General features: G+C 41.4%; 1 protein-coding gene across 9 annotated transcripts in view; it reads right to left on the minus strand.

Annotated features, from left to right (window-relative positions):
• The window catches only part of DST (dystonin), a 690,079-nt gene that overhangs the window by 615,588 nt on the left and 54,622 nt on the right, over positions 1-19,869 (minus strand). For 8 of the 9 annotated variants that reach the window (XM_073626702.1, XM_073626693.1, XM_073626691.1 and 5 more), the window contains exon 4: positions 9,804-10,011. In XM_073626702.1, the coding sequence (XP_073482803.1) occupies positions 9,804-10,011 (208 nt within the window). Of the gene's footprint in view, positions 1-9,803; positions 10,012-10,105; positions 10,240-19,869 lie in introns of those variants that run through there. The other variant, XM_073626695.1, reaches the window with a different exon arrangement.

A 19,869-nucleotide genomic window follows, 5' to 3' on the forward strand; every position in this document is an offset into this window, starting at 1 on the left:
GCAGTGTATACACCACTCCTAAACCGCTCCAGCCCATTGAAATCAATAGGGCAGTGCAGCTATACCGCCGCTAAACTGCAGCAGCGCTTTGCGGTGGTTTTAACCCTTTCTCAGCAGCTAGCAGGGGGGTAAAACCACCCCGCTAGCGCCAGAATACCGCCGCTAAAATGACGGTTAAAAAATAGCGCCGTTTTACCGCCAATGCCGCCCCTGCCCCAGTGTGAAAGGGGCCTTATTTACCACTAAACTGAGCTTATTTTGTGAAATACAGTATTTAGAAGTCTGTAACACTGTTTTTGATGTTGAATTTTAAAAGCAGCGGAAAGCCTGCCAATCTCACACGTTTGCTAATCCGACAGAACACCACTTCTTTTTAAAATTCAACATCGGAACAGTGTCAAAGACTTCTAAATACTGTAATTTACGATATAAGCTCAGTTTAGTGGTAAAAACAAACGTGAAATGCAAGACTTTTGTGTAAAAATATGTCCGCTTGGCAACTTCAGACTGTAGGCTTACTGCGGCTGACTCCAGGGTGTACCAAGATGGCCGCGACGGAGCGTTACTTCCATTATAAGATTTGACGGGTCGCCTAATCTGACGAAACACAGGCAGCCTGTAGTGAATGGAGCTGCTAGGCCACTCCCACAGTTCTGCTTCCTGCACAGGCTATGTGCAGCACAGAGATGAAGTCTCTGTTACATTTACATGATAATATCTAGGTTTGCAAAGACATTTGGTGCACACAAAATGGATTTAAATCCTTTGTGGCTATTGCAGAATATATTTAATTGAAAGTTTTAGTGCCCAAAGTGCAGCTTTAATTCTATCCCAGCCACAGCAAGATCTCTCTCCCACATCTCAACTGTGACAATCAGAATTCTGTTGTGATCCCCCTGCTTTCTCTCTGTGAAATACATTCTCTGCTAAATTATCCAGGAGGGGTCTAGTGACACAACTATTATGGTGTTACAAAATCCTTTATTATATGAACAGATGAAGAATGGCCTCCGGAGACAAGAACCAGGAAGTACAGCTCCCACTTGAGCATTGAACGCCACCGCCACATTGGAGGCGATATTCTCACTGAACTATGTCTAGCAGTAAAGACTAGTAAAAACTGAAGCCTCTCCTAGTCTCTTGGAAAATAAAAACAAACTGGATGGAATTCCATGTTATAAAGTAATTGAACTTGTACGCACCCAGTGAAAATATTTAAACAGTAAGTCTGGTGCTGTGATAATATTTTTTACTGGAGACATATTTTACATTGCTTATATAATGCTTGATGTCTATCAAGGAATGTGACTCTTCTCTTACAGGATGTTTGTTTTTTTCCTACACTCTATGGTTGCCGGTTCTTTCTGTTTATTTAAAGCCGTCATATATTGCAGCTTACCAATTCCTAGATGTGGTGACTGTAGAACTTTTCTTCTTTTTTTTTTTTTTTTCGGCTTTTATCCTCTATTTTTACCTGTTGATCTTGCCAGTAAACCTGTTATTTTTTCAACTTACTGTAACAGATCATGCTGTCCAGCAAAAGTGGCAGAGGATTGAGAACAACCATTTAACAATGACAGGGGTGCTTACAATGATCAGCTTGTATTCATTTATGTAAAACATTTACCCTAAAAAGAACAAAACTGTTGCTGTAATTGCTTACAAAGTATTAGCTGGAGTTTAGCTTTAATTTGTTATTCAAATCCATCTAAAGCTGGTCATAGATGTTTTGAATCTTAGCCGGTTTAGCAGTGACCCGACAAGATTCAGACCACCTGTGGGCAGGCTGATTGTACCCAAGTCGATCCATCCAGCATGTTGGATTTTTACATGCGATTATTGCCAGCAGCTATAGCCGCTAGCAATAATCACTGTGTTCTCTCTTGGCTGGAACGGCTTCCTGCACCCCCCGCCGGGAGCACACAATAGCTCCATGGGAGGGATTCCTTCCCCCATCAACCTTGACTATGTTGATGGGGGAATTGAGCAATTTTCAAAGAAAATTGCATCATCTATGGTATGGGCCTACCTAAATCTGATGTTTATCCAACACTATCCTCCTCCCAGACTGAGAAGGCTGCTGTCCATAAGGTGCCTCTGTTGCTTATACATCCAGAGTGGAGACACCCTAAAGCCAGCCATACACAGATCAACATTCGGCCAGTTCAGCAGGGGCCGGCCAAATTTCAATCCATTTATGGGCAGGCTGATTGTACACAAGTCGGCATTAGGGTTGCCAACTTTCAGTAAATTTAAAAATAGCTTGCAAAATCATAAATTTTTGAATCTGTCTGTGAATCTCCATTGCTGGCAATGCTGATCAGTGTGTTCTGATGGCGAGGAGGGCTCCCCACTGTCAGAATACGATACCACAGTGGAGGGATTCCCTCATCCAGATCGAATGTGTGGATGGGGGAAATTGAATAATTTTTGATAATATGTATTTATTTCTACTCCGTAATCCAAAGGATGTTTTTTTTTTTTTTTGTGAACATGTGACCAGCAGCAGAGGACTAGAAGCTCCTCCTGCCATTGTTTCCCTGCAGACAGGATAGGAAAGAGCTGGGTCATGTGACAGCTGTATATCACATAGGAAAAGGGCACTTAGTTTTTCTATTAAAATAATTACAGTGCCAACAGCCACATACAGAAATAGAGGGGGACATGTATATTAAACAGTGTGTGTTTAGTATCACTTTAAGGGTCAATCATGTACATTATTATTATTATTATACAGGATCTATATAGCGCCAACAGTTTACGCAGTGCTTTACAATATAAAAGGGAGACAATACAGTTATAATTCAATAAAATACAAGAGGATTAAGAGGGCCCTGTTCAGAAGAGCTTACAATCTAATAGCCTCCTGGCAATATTCAGGTGTCTATATAATATACATACATTCTAAAGATAACTATTACAGTGTGTGGTTCTTACTGTGGTTACAAGAAAACCAGTGGTGTAAAACATAAGCAATAGCAGGCCAGGCTGACACTTTCCCTGTCAGAACACATGGTGCTCAGATGTTACATGCAGTCAAACTAGAGCCTGTAATCACATGGACATGTGGACTGTGTTAGACATTGGGGAAATGGAAGATAGCATATCCTTAGGGGAAGCATTAGAGGATATTGCCCAATAGCAAGCAGTCCTGTAAATTAAAACACATCAATCACTTTAGTTGCACAGTAGTCTGGTCTCAATATAACCCATATTCAGGAAGTTTAATTGCATTATTGGCCTTTACCTCAAAGGAAACAATTTACAGTCTATATGGCAAAGAATGAATGCATCATAAACAGAAATAATAAGGGCATTAGATATTTGAATCATAAATTGCCCCTTTCAATGGTTGGATTGGCATACTACTCAAACTCCCAAGAGCCTTACCATTACCAGTCATGTGACCCAATCAATACTGCAAGATATATTACTGCTTGCATAGTCATTGATTGTATGACAAAATAGAGGGTGCAGCATACTTATCCATCAGCTGGTGATTACACAATAAAGCAGACCTAATTAGAAAAACAACACTGCATGCCCCAGGTCATCGCATACATAGACCAAGACTACGGCCTGCTTTAAATATTCATTCTGTACATCTATTTACAGAGAAATGGAAGTCATCCAATCTTATTCACGGATTCAATCGAATGATTGCACGCATAATATTCCCATCAGAACGTAAGTCATCTACTCAATATCAGCTACGTCATTTGCAGTGACATCATTTCACAGGATGACCTTAGGAAAGAATTACTGTATAAAATAAGTGGCATTGGCCAGCACAGTAAAAGGCATCATCAGGTTTTTGTTAACCAAGGTGTGATGGGGAGATAAGGGGTTAACAGTGCGCTCCTTAGGGAAGGATAAGATTTTACCATGACCCACATCTCAGGTTCTTGTACATAGCTGTAATTATTCCCTCCCACACCTTAGCAAGGCAACAAGAAGCTGCAAACTCCTCTGCAATAATACACCCTTTGGTACAGCAAGCAGAAATTATTTTAAGTAACACCCATTAGCAAAGCACTGCAACAAAGTACAGCAATACACAATGTCAAATTCAAGGCTGAGCATCCTACTCAACAAATCGCTTCAACATTTTCTATTTCTCCAGAAACATAAGGAAGATATTCAATGGAAATGTACTGAAGACATACGCTGTATAATTACTAAACTGAGATGGAATGTGGCGTTTGGTTTATATTATGCATCCTGTTGTATATATCACATAGAAAACATTAAATAACACTGCATAACAAAAACTAGCCAGGAAAATATCAACATTATCATTTGTTTTTATGTAAGGAACTCCGGAGGCAACTGGCTCTACAGAAAAACCCATTCTCAAGTTCAAAACCCCCAAGGGAGAAACATTTTACAAAACTGGGGGAAACTACCATGACTCCAGGCAATAAACAATGTATAACAAAAATAACAAAAGACAGCATCAATACATACACAAAAAATATGAAAAATGTCTTTGTTTAGTTACAAGATTGCACCACGAAATCCTAACCCATAGTTTTAGTTATGAGTTAATCTTTAGAGGGACAATCATTTGAATAAAGATACAGTATATATATATATATATATATATATATATATATATATATATATATATATATATATATATGTGTGTGTGTATATAATGATTTTGTCTTTTGTTTAACATTTTTTTGTGCAGGACAATTAAGGCCTTATGCACACACAGGATGTTTTCTAAACTCTCCTAGAAGTCTTCTGTTTTGGCAAAAAAAAAAAACAAACACCTGATGCTTGTAAAAATGCGTAATGCGTTTAGCAGCGTTAACCCGCGTTCACCTGAGTCAAGCGTTTGGGCATTAATTCATTTCATTGGCCAGAATAAATAATTTATTCTGGCCAATGAAATGAATTAATGTTCAAGCACTAAACGTGCCTAGTGTTAACGCGTGTTTAGACGCATTTACAATCATTTTTTCTGGCAAAACTCTGCTGCTCCTGGACACACTGGCAGTCGTTTTCTTTTCCTCCCTCTGGAATTTACTGCAACTAAACACTGCCCAGATGCTTATATGTGCATGGACACATAGGCTAATATGCAGGGGAGTTTAGAGACAGGAAAAAAAATAAAAACACCAGACGCCCGGGGAACATCTGTAAAAACATCCAGTGTGCATGAGGCTTAATGCTCTTCATTCATTGTTTCCTTTACTTGTTTTCATGATGTCCTGATCATAAAATACTTGATTCTTTCAGATTTTATCAAGAAACCTCATGCAAAGTCCTACAACCTACAGAAACCAATCAGAAACATCAGGAAAATTAAATCCTATTACTTTCTAAAGATTACTTTACCTTGTAGATCGTCAGTGTGCTTGGAAGTGCTAAATGACTAAGTTGTTATTGTATCACTAACTAACCTCACAGGCTCATTCATAGGTGCAGCACTCTCTACCATCCCTCTAAATAGCAATCCACCATGGAAGAGCAGCAGTAGAGCGGCAGAACAGCAATTGCCAAGCATTCTGAAGTCAATACTTGCACCCCCCTGAAAAGCTGGACAGGGATTTTCTATGTAAATACTGTGCTGCAACCTCAAGCCAAGCACTTGACTTGTGTCGTGGTCCCATTAGGTTGAATGGGTTTCCTTGGGCTGCAGTCCTGTCCACCAAATGTGACATAGGGTATAATATTTGCCACAGCATGTGTAAGACCCCAAGTGACTGCATGTTATCTTTTAGGTGGGTATCTGAGGGGGGTGGGTCGATAAAGCAAGCCATAAATTATACAATTTTCTTTCCTTCAGCCACAGGTTGAAGGAAAGAAAATTGCTTGTTCTCCCCATCTACACATTCAGCTTTAGTGGGGGGGGATCCCTCCTGCAGGGCTATTGTATTCTGACAGTGGGAGGTTTCCCAACCGCCAGACTATAATGATCACTGCTGGCAGCTATAGCCACCGCCAGTGAACGCACACAAAAACCCAACAAGCTGGTTGTACTGAAGTCAATTGATGGATCAACTTCAGTACAACCAGCCTGATAGACAGATCGAAATTCGGCTGATTTCTGCTGAACCGGACAAATTTCGATCAGTCTATGGCTGGCCTAAAACTGCAGCTCAAACGCCTGTCTATGCCGCCTCCCAGCCACGTGTATGAATGAGGCCTAACCTTCTTGTAAGTAACTGTTAAGGCATGGACATTTGTTTAGACTCTTTTAAACATGCCAATAAAACACAATAGGTATCAAGTGTAGAAATGATTTGAAAAGGAACATGTTACTAGTAGCAGCCAATCAAATTCTAGCTTTGATTTATTTATTACAATTCAAATGTTATTTATTGCAGGAATGTATAGCGCTGACAATTTATACAGCATTTTCCATTCCCAGCAGTCCCTTCCTTCTCGGAGCTTACAATCTAAGCTCCTTAACTCACATTTATACATACACATACTAGGGCCAATTTAGAGAGGAGCCAACTAACCTACCAGCATGTCTATGGAGTGTGGGAGTAAACTGGAGTACCTGAAGGAAACCCACTCAAGCACAGGGAGAACATGCAAACTTCAGGCATTTAGTGTCCTGGTTGGTGTTTGAACTGGGGAACCTGGTGCTGCAAGGCGGGAGTACTAACCACTTAGGCCCCTTTCACACGCAGGGTCCGATCAGGTCCACCTGTCAGTTTTTTTAGGCGTGCTTGATTGGACCCTCCATTCACCCCTATGGGCTGGTGGGTGTAATCGGACTTGTGTCCATTTACACCCACCTACCTCCAATCTGATCCGGTCCGCTAAAAATAAACAGAAGGGGATCCGTCCCCCTCCATCTAGGTGGTTCGGATCAAAGGACAGTCTGGTGTATACAGACAGTGGAGTCTGTTTACACCCACCGGTCCATAGAGCAAAGCAGGCTCAGTCCATGTCCGCTCTGCATAAACAAAGTGGACATGGACCTGTCATTCTCCTGCTCTGCTTCGATCAGTAGGAGATCGATGGACAAATCCCCTGCTGATTGGTATGAAGTCCGCTCCATGTGAATAACGCCAAGCCTCCATGCTGCCCGAAATATTTCATTCGGGATGTAAGGGCTCTTATTGGAAAAAATAAACTTTTTCAAAAGCACTAAGCTTGATATCATTTCTACTGCCTGTACTGTTATATTCTGCACCATTCTTCTTTTTTTTTTTTTTTTTTTTAAATAAACAAAATCAAGACATTTATCTGTGAGGATGAATTAAGACTATCCAGATGTATTTGTAAAAAAATAAATAAATAAAATTATCCAGATAAATAAAAAGGTGGCTTGTGTTACCATGACAATCCTTATACGCTATTCTAAAGAAGATACTAGTTCCTTATGATGTAGATGCACCATGTAATAAAAGGATCACATATAGATGGAGTATTTTATGGTGGTCATACACTCTTCAATAAATAAAACAATCAAAATATTGCTCTCACAGTGCTATAAAGTACAATAAAAGCTCACCAGATATCATACCCTTACTTTCAGCACAACTAGTACAAGTCCCCCATATACTGAAATTCCCTGTATATCTGGCACAGAGAATCTCAATATATAGGGGTCTTGCAGTAATTGCACTAAAATTAGGGTATGATTTCTCATCAATAAATGATTAGTTTCTTTTCTGATCAATCTCTTCCGATATGAATAATTGATCTATGTTGCTAAGTCAAAAACCAATTCAATCAATATGTCACAGATAAGGCAGTGGATTTTGGTTGATAGTTGAAATATGATTGTAACTTATGAAATGAACAATCACATCTCTGTTTTCACTTGTAATCCCATAGTCTGGATGACTGAAATATAATCATATTCACGAACAAAGTATCTTATTAATGTTGAATGATTCAATACGACCAATAAATTTCCTTCCTGGCTGATTGGGACCAATCTAATCTGAGTCTAAATTAATCGAAAGGGAACGTATTGGTGTTCAATTACAGATGTGATTGCTTTGGTTGAATCACACATCGACTGGATAAAAAAAAAAAAAAAGAGCATACGGCCATCATAACTCTGGGGAGCTAAACATATTCAAATGACAGATGTCCTCACAGGTCACCAGGAACTGATTGGTAGGCTTCCTGTGCACACAAACACTCTGGCCATGGAGAAGAATAGCACTGAAATAGCTTAGTCACCACAATACATGTCTGCCCAGGCTGCTTCACTACCCAGCTGACAGGCCCCTAATGACAAGGCCTTTTCTATGATTGTAAACCCCCCTCCTATATATACAGTGATCCCCTGATCATGTATGATATTACCAATCAACATTATAGTGCGCAGCATCCCCTGATCATGTATGATATTACCAATCAACATCCCCTGATCATGTATGATATTACCAATCAACATCCCCTGATCATGTATGATATTACCAATCAACATCCCCTGATCATGTATGATATTACCAATCAACATCATAGTGAGCAGCATCCCCTGATCATGTATGATATTACCGTTCAACATCCCCTGATCATGTATGATATTACCAATCAACATCATAGTGTGCAGCATCCCCTGATCATGTATGATATTACCAATCAACATCATAGTGTGCAGCATCCCCTGATCATGTATGATATTACCGTTCAACATCCCCTGATCATGTATGATATTACCAATCAACATCCCCTGATCATGTATGATATTACCAATCAACATCCCCTGATCATGTATGATATTACCAATCAACATCATAGTGTGCAGCATCCCCTGATCATGTACGATATTACCGTTCAACATCCCCTGATCATGTACGATATTACCGTTCAACATCCCCTGATCATGTACGATATTACCGTTCAACATCCCCTGATCATGTACGATATTACCGTTCAACATCCCCTGATCATGTACGATATTACCGTTCAACATCCCCTGATCATGTACGATATTACCGTTCAACATCCCCTGATCATGTACGATATTACCGTTCAACATCCCCTGATCATGTATGATATTACCAATCAACATCATAGTGAGCAGCATCCCCTGATCATGTATGATATTACCAATCAACATTATAGTGCGCAGCATCCCCTGATCATGTATGATATTACCCATCAGAATCCCCTAATCATGTATGATATTACTGTTCAGCATCCCCTGATCATGTATAAATTTACCCATCAGCATCCCCTGATCATGTATGATATTACCCATCAGCATCCCCTGATCATGTATAAATTTACCCATCAGCATCCCCTGATCTCCAGCAATGAATGGGGAAGTTATTATCATCATCCAGCAACAGATGAGTGTGGTTCTAGTCATCTTTGTAGAAGAGCCAACTTATGGTGACTTGTATAAGTCATATACGCTTCCATAAATCATCCATTACTTTCCCATTCATCTCCTATGATAATAATATAGTTGACACCCTGTCTGCTTGATATACCACACATGGGTAGATTTGTAATAGTACTGTCCCGCCTCTACATTGTAAAGAGCTGTGTTAACTGTTGGTGCTATAGAAATCCTGTATAATAATAATAATAGACAGTATCTCCACTTCCACCATAAACTCTCATATTCTGATTGATAGAAATGTGATCATATACATGAAGAGAGAATCTGCCAATGGATGCACACCGATCGATAACATTCCACCCTGGATGGACTCCCTTAGATTGAATCTAATAGAAATGGAGTGTAAATGGATGTGAAGAGAAGTTGTGTGTGTTTTGTTGGAATAGATAACAGAATTGTAAGGTGTGTGCCCACCATGAGAGTGTGTCCCTGGAGCTGTGCTGATGATGAGGAGTGGATGAACACTTACCGGCGATCCTGAGTACCGCCCTCTCGGCAGGGTCCAGCACGGCCGCCCCGGAGCTCTTCCTCTTGCACCTCTCATGTCTCGGTAGGTTCCAGGGCAGAGTGTCACCCGGCGCCGGAGAGGCCGATCCTGACTTCTGGCTGAAATCGTCATCATCGGACAAGTCGGCCGAGGAAGACATGGAGCAGCGATAGGACGCTGTGCCCGAGCTCTGGGGAGAGAACATACACACACGATCTGTATAATCGGCAGAAGGGATCGGCAAGAAATACAGAGAGATCGCAGGCTGACAGCACACGGCTTACCATGGTGTGACATTCAGGAGATCGCTGCCTGAATCATTTACTGAGGATGGGCAACAGGAAATGATCCCTGCGATCAAACCATCTCCAATGACTGCAACCAAGCCTAGCTGAGTGTCTGGCGCCCTCTACTGGACGGCCGCACACGTGCAGGGTCCTGCGACAAGCAGAGAAGCAGGGTGGCTTGTTCCTTTGTTGTGATTAGTGAAGGCTTCCTAATGGCTCTCTACCTCTAACATCCCACTTACAGATCCGGCCTGTGTACAGCACACAAAGAACACCAACTGGCTGGGCACAACCCAGGAACCCTTTATATACTCTCAGCCCTCTGTACTGCCTGTCAGTAAACAAATGTTTCATGTCACTTTCTATCCTCTGCCCTGGCATCCCTCCCCATCCCATTATACAAGGGACATCTGCCTTTGGTCAACCATGACTGCCAGGGCCATTTCTGGGCAGCCTGGCATGATGGATCCTGCCCAGGAGCTGTCACCATTTTATCTGATTATATAGACACCTTCCACATAAAAGGAGCTGCCAGTGAGGGAGTCATCACTACATAGAAATCATGGGGAGTCATGGGCACACTAAGGAAAGTGCTGATAAAACACAAAAAAATAAAATCAAACCTTAAAGTAGAACTGTAGGCAAAAACTTTTTTTTTTGTCATTTTGGATAGAGCAAGAGAGGGTTATAACCCCTGTCAGATTTTTTTTTCACCATCTGTGTCCCATTGCGGAGATTTCCCTTCACTTCCTGTCCCATAGCCAAAACAGGAAGCGTGAGGAAATCCCTGCAAATGAAGGGAATTCCTTGGGGATCCCATTAAAAGATTTTATTTTTCTGGGGACAACTCAAAATTTGGGATCTTCTTTTACTTTCACTCTCTATGATAATGGTAAGCAGGACAATTAGAGAAGGTGAATATCCTTAACGGGGACACAGACAGCAGTATAAACTGACAGGGGTTGTAATGCCTCTCTCTCAAAAAAAAAAAAAAAAAGTTTTGCCTTTAGTTATACTTTAAAGACTAATTCCAGGAAAATTAAAAAAAAAATCCTCCCTTGCAGTGCCCCCCAATCCTAACACACTGCAAGGGTTAAAGTGTATCTAAACCCAATGAAACATTCATACATTGCAGCTTTCCTATCTTTAGATGAGATCCGTTTTCTTTTTTTTAGGCTATAGGTTTTCCCCTTTATTTTAACCTGTTGATCTGGTCAGTAAGTCTGTTGTTTTTCTGTCCAGCAAAAGTGTTAGTAAGCCCTCGTTCACATTGACTGCGGCTTTTCAAATCGTTTGACTTCATCTGAAATCACACAATTTCAAAGCCACATGTCAGTGCGACTTGGAAGACATCTGTGCGGCTTCATGCACATATGTCTATTCGAGTCGCACCCCGAAATCCTCAAAAGTAGTGCAGGAACTACTATGTCAAATCAATGCGGCACTGCAAAGTCAGCTTTGCACCGATTTGAATGTTGTGATTGCTGGCAATAGGGATTGACCTGTCAAATAGCATGGCAAGTCGCTCCAATGTGAACGAGGGCTTAGTGTTAAATGGTTTGCCTCAACCCTCTGACAGGGATCCTTACATCCTTATATAAAACCATTTTTCCAAAAAGAGAAAAAAAACTTTTTTTCGCATTAACCACTTCAATACCAGGCACTTTCGCCCCTTGCTGCCCAGGACAATTTTCAGCTTTAAGCACTGTCACACTTTGAATGACAATTGTGCGATCATACAACACTGTACCCAAACTACATTTTTATCATTTTCTTCCCACAAATAGAGCTTTCTTTTGGTGGTATTTGATCACCCCTGGGGTTTTTATTTTTTGATAAACAAACTAAAAAAGACCTAAACTTTTGAAAAAAAAAGTTTTTTTAGTTTATGTCATAAAATTTTTTTTTCCCCTTCACTGACGAGCACTAATGAGGCGGCACTGATGGGCATTGATGAGACAGCACTGATGGGCACTGATGAGTTGGCACTGATAAGGTGGCACTGATGAGGAGGCACTGATATGTAGAATTGATGGGCACTGATAGGCGGCACTGATATGCAGCACTGATGGGCACCAATAGGCAGCACTGATATGCAGCACTGACGGGCACTGATAGGTGGCACTGATGGGCACTGACAGGCGGCACTGATGGGCACTGACAGGCGGCACTAATGGGCACTGACAGGCAGCTGTGATGGGCATTGACAGGCGGGTGTGATGGGCACTGACAGGCAGCACTGATTGGCACTGACAGGTGGCACTGATGGGCAACACTGATGATGAGGTACTGATGTGTCACTGACAGGTGTTACTGCTGGGGCACAGATTGGCACTGTGGTGGGAACTGATTGGCACTGTGGTGGGCTTTGATTGGCACTGTGGTGGGCACTGATTGGCACTGTGGTGGGCATTTGAAGGCTTTTTTATTGGGGAAATGCTGGGCACTGATTGATAGCTTATTTGCACATCTGAGGGGGCTGTGCTGATAACCAATGTGCTGATTATCAGCACAGACCCCCCCCCCCCCCCCTTTGACAGGGAGAGCTGCCGATCGGCTCTCCCTGTCAGTGAGAACCTTCCTGGTTCACGCTGTGATCAGCTGTGATTGGTCACAGCTGATCACGTGGTAAGAAGCCTCAAGTGGTAAGAAGCCTCACGTGGTAAGAAGCCTCAAGTGGTAAGAAGCCTCAAGTGGTAAGAAGCCTCACGTGGTAAGAAGCCTCACGTGGTAAGAAGCCTCACGTGGTAAGAAGCCTCTGAAAGCCTCTGGCTTCAATTTGTTAGTCAAGTCTATCTAAAACCACCTAGTACATCTAACATTTCCCTCCTTCCAGACTGACAATGTTGCTGTCCAATGGTGTCTCTCTTGCTTCTCCATAGGGTGAAGGCATCCTATGACATCCTATGACATCCTATGACAGGGAGTATGTTACTGGCTGGATCATCAGGTGGGGGAAAAAAGGATAAAAAGAAAACAAATGCATCCATGACATTTAAAGTGTTACTAAACCCACAATAGTAAACTCAGTCTGTATATGCAGTGACGCATGCTTGTTAGACTCACCGTGGAACCTAAGAGGTTATTCCTATGCATTGTGTGTAAAGGCTGTTTGATCCTGTCTTCTCTGATCCTCCCCTTCTTCCACTGTCCCCAATCCATCTGCTGATAGAACAGACCCACTCTGCACATGCTCAGGTTGGTATGTATTGCTAGAGAGTTTTTTTTTTTTTTTCAGGAGGGTGCATGTGATCGGAACAGGGCCAATCAGCACTGTCCAGGCAGAGGATCAGGGGTCATGCAGCCTCATAGGACAATCAGGGGAGAATAAAAACTGCTCCTACAAGCTTTAACCAGTTTAAGTGGGTTTAGCAACTGGTAAGCTACAATATATGACATTTGTGGTTTTAGGTTTAGATACACTTTATTTGCTTGTTATGTAGGGGATTGCAGAACAATCTCCTTCACATACCTGATTTGCTGGTCCAGATGACCCTCGCATTCTCCTCCCCTGCCCTAAACAACCCTGTACCTAAGTGCGACCAGAGCCAGTCACAGCTTACAGAGCAGCTGTGGGGTTAAGTTGTAGTAATGGAGGAAGCCTGATGGAGTAAGGAGTACAGTACATTTTTACACCTTAATCATCTGCCTCTGAAACAAGAATTTAACCCATGTAATGCAAAGGTTGGGGGGGGGGGGGGTTTATGTTCCTGGTGTTGAGCTTTTAATTGTGGTGGCTGCATTCGTTTTCATTTTTAGGCATTTTTCTTTATTTTCACCTGGTAGTTGGGTCAGTAACACACTTCCTGTTTTGGGGTGTCTCCACTCTGGATGGAGGAGCAACGGAGACAACTTTAGCCAGTGGCATTGTTAATCTGGGGAAAGGGTAGTGTTAAGCCGGCCATACATCTATCAAAATTTCCTGGTTCAGCAGGGACTGGCCAAATTTCCATCCATGTATGGGCATTTTGGTTGACCAGAAGTTGGTCTACTAATCGACTTCTGTTTAACAACCCTGTTGGAAAATTTCCTTTTGATCAGCGCTGCAGTCTACAGCGAGAAAGTGCCACTGTCGGAATGCAAGGACACAGCAGGGAAGATTCCATTTTGGGTCAGTTCTTTTCGTTCAACCCACTGGTCGAATGACAAAATGGACTCACCTCTGGCCAGCTTTAGATACACTAGCAGATACAGATGGACTTGACTAAGAAATTGAAGCCGAACTCCAGCTAACAGTTTATAAGCACCTACAGTTTTTTTTTTTTTTTTTTTTTTTTGCTTTTTGGATAAATATTTAACAATGAAAGCTGAGCACTGTAAGCTCCCCTGTCAGTGTTAAATGGTTTGTCTCTTCCCTCTAACTGCTACTTTGTTTGGTCTGTTAAAGGAAGTTGCAAAGGAATAATAATAATGGAAATTAAGAAAAAGAATTAAGAATAAAGGAAAAAAGCCTAAAAAAAGAAAACTAAGCACTGGTAAGCTGCGATATAAGCTATTTTTGTTTTTGCATTTAAAAATGCTTTAAAGTGATTGTGAAGCTTCAGTTTTTGTTTTTATAAATAACAAACATGTCATACTTACCTCCACTGTGCAGTTCGTTTTGCACAGAGTGGCCGCGATCCTCAACTTTTGGGGTCCCCTGGCGGCGCTGGTAGCTCCTCCCCGTATGGTATAGCCCCCTAATAGAATAGCTCTCCCGGGGGGGGGGGGGTGTTTCCTTTGCGGGCGCGATCCTCAGTCCAGCATTTGCGTCCATAGATGCAGAATGCCGGACTCAGCCCCGCCCCCGGCACCCGCGTCATTGGATTTGATTGACAGCAGAGGGAGCCAATGGCTGTGCTGCTATCAATCTATCCAATCAAGAGCCGAGGCAATGGGCAGAGGGGAAGAGCACGTCTCCGGTGTGGGAATACAGGACTCAGGTGAGTAAAACTGGGGGGCTGGTGGTCAGTGTCAGAAGTTTTTTCACCTTAATGCATAGGAAGGTGAAAAAACACAAAGGTTTACAACCCCTTAAGTTCTTCAAATTCTATATTTAGCATAAATAAAATAATAGTAATTATTTTCCGAATACCAAATCCACATTGATGTGTGGCAAGCACATATACACTGTTTATCAATGTCAGAGCCAGTTATATATGTGTGCAGACTGTACACTTCTATGAGCAGGCCTTCCATTACTAATGTATCTTGTTTGTGTTCTGTATGAGTAGCAAAGTCATTGTGTGTGAAGTTACACTTCTAGTGTATCTGGTTACATTGTAACACTTTGTACAGTGTCAAGGTAGACAGATGGGACTGATTTACTAAAGGCAGATAGGCACTTTGCAAGGGAAGTTGAACTTTGCAAGGGAATTTTCCCCAGTCAATGCAGTGAAATTTAACTTTGTGAAGAATATCCAATCACATGCAAGGACAATTAAACAAAAAAAACAAAAAAACATAATTTTTGCTTGCACATGATTGTATGATGGAAGTCACTTCATTCACTAAACTCTAGGGGAAATCCCTTACCAAGTGAACAGCCTATTTCTCTTTAGTAAATCAACACAGTAAAGCTAGCTTTACATATTACAATGTAATTGTACAACTTACTAAATCTAGATTGAATAGTATGTTTGTATATCTCAATGGATCATTCTGGAAAGTTAAAGCGGTTGCAAACCGCTGTTTGTTTGTTTATTTATTTATTTTTTCCAGAACTGCAAGGTAAAGGCATAATGTGCTAGTATCCATCGCATACTAGCACATTATGTGAAACTTACTTAAAAATGAAGCCCTCCAGCAATGCGATGTCATCACTGGAGGCAGCGCCCATCTTCACCCATCTTCATTCCGGAGCCACGCACTCCGGCTGTGTGACTGGCCGATGCAGCGATGACATCACTCCTGCGCATGCATGAGGGAACCATAATTTTTGACACAGGATTCTGAAGGAACGGCACGGGTGGCCATTCCTTCAGAACGCATGTGCCGATGACGTAATCGGCTGTGTAAATATAGTAAATATATTATAGGTAAATATATACACGGGTCCCAGAGACAGCAGGGACCATCCAGATTGCGCAGCGCGAATCCTGCATGCGCAGTAAGGAACCAGGAAGTGAAGCCACAACGCTTCACTTCCTGATTCCCTCACCGAGGATGGCGGCAGCAGCAGCCGAGAGCCGAGCGACTGATCGGCTTCAGTTGCTGAAATCACGGGCACCCTGGACAGGTAAGTGTCCTTATTTTAAAAGTCAGCAGCTGTAGTATTTGTAGCTGCTAACTTTTAAAAAAAAAATTGGGGGGGGGGCCTCCGCTTTAAGAACAATATATTACCTAATTTTTTTACTTTCACATTGGCTTATTTTAAAGTAACAGTCACCTATATAGATCCAATCAGAATGACTCTTTTGCTGAATAAAGCCCAAATAAAACTTTTATTATGTAATGCAGTCAGGCTCTATAAACAGTAATAGATGCGGACCACTTTCTTTTTTCACTTGAATTACTATTGTGCTGCAGCTAGGGTGCTTCAATCAACACTTATTACACTCATTCAGCAGCACTGTTGATAGGAAAAGGGCAGGTTGGACTGTTGGGGACCCAAACTGATTGACTCTGTGTTAAAGCTGAACTCTGGAATAAAGGAATAATATCTAAATAAAAGACTTGTGTGTTGTCACTTAAATCTTGGTGTGCTTGTGTATTCCTTGCAGCTCTGTACAGTAATCTAATGCAAAATGTTACTTCTGTGCAGGAGATCACAGTAATAAAGACCGGTCACTGCTGCTCTTTCGCCTTGTGCAGGGGGATTGGTCTCGTCTCCGCCCCCTCTTGTAGTTTTCTGTGGTGGGTGGAGCCTGCTGGGTCCCTCCCACCGCTCTGCTCTTTGCACAGGCTATGTGCAGCACTGTGATGATGTCACTTTTTATGATAACATTTGGGTGTGCAAAAGGCTTTGGTGTATACTGTACAAAGTGGATTTATATACTCTGTGCCTATTAAGGAATATATTTCAATCAAAGTTTTTGTGCCTGGAGTTCAAGTGAAGGTCCAGTTCCCCAGTGTGCTGACACCACATGGCTCTTTAACCCTAGCTGCACCAAACTTCTTTATTCAAAATATAAAAAGTGGTCAAAAACGATTACTATTTATGCAGCCTGACTACATTACAGTAATAAAAAACATAAGCTTCAGTTGTGCTTGAAGTAACTGATACTCCCGGACTACTTTAATACAGATCTGATTGTTTAAATGGTTGGTGACTTCTAAGGCAGGTCATAGATGTTGCAATTTTCTTTTCAACCCCCCTGGTTGCATAGGGAGCTGTCCCTGCCAGGAGAACACAGTGATTTTTGCTATGGTAATAATCGCATGTACAAATCTGACATTCTGGTTGTACTCAAGTTGATGGAAGGATCAGTCTGCCTGCCTATGGATGGTTCAAATCTCGACCAGTCCCTGCTAAACCGGTTGAGATTCGAACCGACTATGGCTTGCTTAACTGGTCAGAAGATATGTACTAAAAAAAAAAATAAAGGCTGTTCATCCAGCAAAGTGTGTTTTCACTTTCCAAGTGAACATTAGTAAATAAGGTGCAGTTGTCTTCACTTTGATTATACAATCATGTGTGAGGGGAAAACACAATTTTTTTGATGAGGTATTCAAAGTGAACAGCATCATGTGATGTTGCAAGGCTACTTTGTACGTTCCAAGGTTCTGATGATATAACAGAGTCCAGATAAATACTTCTGCACTGCTTGTTCTGTTCATTGCCATCTCTGGGTAGCTGTAAAAATGAGTTGGCATATCTTTAGGGATGGTGATTGTTAGTCTTATCAACATCATGTGAAATGTTCTCTCACATACTCCCTGTCCTTCTTCAACACTGACATTTATTATTGTACATCTAAGGATGCATTCATACCTGCAAATGCACCCTGGCTGCAATTACCTGCGCCCAGGGCTGATCAATCGCATATAATCATTGCATGAGCGATTACATGCGAGTGGGCGTAATTAGCAGCGAGAGCTGGCAGCCGTCCATTATTTAATAAGGGCTAAGCCTATTCTTCTACTACAGGTGAGCTGTTTTAGGTTGGCACAATTGATGTACGTGGAATAACCACAATATAACATCTGCAGATTAAGGTATATTTAAAAAAAAAGCAGTGTGCAATAATCTCTAGCAATAGAAAAAGATGACTCCTGGTTGGCTAGTGTTTACTATAAATACTGCCTTATTACATTGGGATTAGACATTAGGATTTTCTCATGGTTTAGGAAAGTTTCTTTACCCCCTGCCAATTCCACTATGCCTTCATGAAAGGAAGTTTTCACCTTTAAAGGGGAACTCTGGTCATTTAACATTTTTTTCTAGATATAATGTTAGCTTATTTTAAATAATATAATACTGTACTGTATGTGTATTGATAGTATAAAAATAGTTTCTATAATGTATTTTCCTTAACACATTACATTTGCAGTACGTACTGACTTCCTGCTATGTCTTCCGGTCATGCACATTGCACAGAAAAAAAGTAGGTTACATGAAGGGAAAATGGGAGCAATCCTCCTGTCACATGTAGAGAAAGCAAACAATCATATCCTACTTTATAAATGAGAAAATGATGTCACTATGATATCACTTCATTCTCTTTTAGATCAGTGGAGCTCAACATTTTTAAGGGCAAGACTCCAAAATTAGTTGAGAATTTTTATGGAGCCCATGTATGTTGTAAGGGAAATGTTAATGCTCAACTATATATAAATATAAATGTATACAGTCAGATCCATAAATATTGGGACTTCGACACAATTCTAATCTTTTTGACTCTATACACCACCACAATGGATTTGAAATGAAACAAACAAGATGTGCTTTAACTGCAGACTTTCAGCTTTGATTTGAGGGTATTTACATCCAAATCAGGTGAACGGTGTAGGAATTACAACAGTTTGTATATGTGTCTCCCACTTTTTAAGGGACCAAAAGTAATGGGACATTAACAATCATCCATCAAACTTTCACTTTTTAATACTTGGTTGCAAATGCTTTGCAGTCAAATACAGCCTGAAGTCTGGAACGCATAGACATCACCAGACGCTGGGTTTGATCCCTGGTGATGCTCTGCCAGGCCTCTACTGCAACTGTCTTCAGTTCCTGCTTGTTCTTGGGGCATTTTCCCTTCAGTTTTGTCTTCAGCAAGTGAAATGCATGCTCAATCGGATTCAGGTCAGGTGATTGACTTGGCCATTGCATAACATTCCACTTCTTTCCCTTAAAAAACTCTTTGGTTGCTTTCGCAGTATGCTTCGGGTCATTGTCCATCTGTACTGTGAAGAGCCTCCCAATGAGTTCTGAAGCATTTTGCTGAATATGAGCAGATAATATTGCCCGAATCACTTCAGAATTCATCCTGCTGCTTTTGTCAGCAGTCACATCATCAATAAATACAAGAGAACCAGTTCCATTGGCAGCCATACATGCCCACGCCATGACACTACCACCACCATGCTTCACTGATGAGGTGGTATGCTTTGGATCATGAGCAGTTCCTTTCCTTCTCCATACTCTTCTCTTCTCATCACTCTGGTACAAGTTGATCTTGGTCTCATCTGTCCATAGGATGATGTTCCAGAACTGTGAAGGCTTTTTTAGATGTTGTTTGGCAAACTCTAATCTGGCCTTCCTGTTTTTCAGGCTCACCAATGGTTTACATCTTGTGGTGAACCCTCTGTGTTCACTTTGGTGAAGTCTTCTCTTGATTGTTGAC

This window comes from Aquarana catesbeiana, linkage group LG04 (assembly GCF_042186555.1).
Source record: "Aquarana catesbeiana isolate 2022-GZ linkage group LG04, ASM4218655v1, whole genome shotgun sequence".
NCBI lineage: Eukaryota > Metazoa > Chordata > Amphibia > Anura > Ranidae > Aquarana > Aquarana catesbeiana.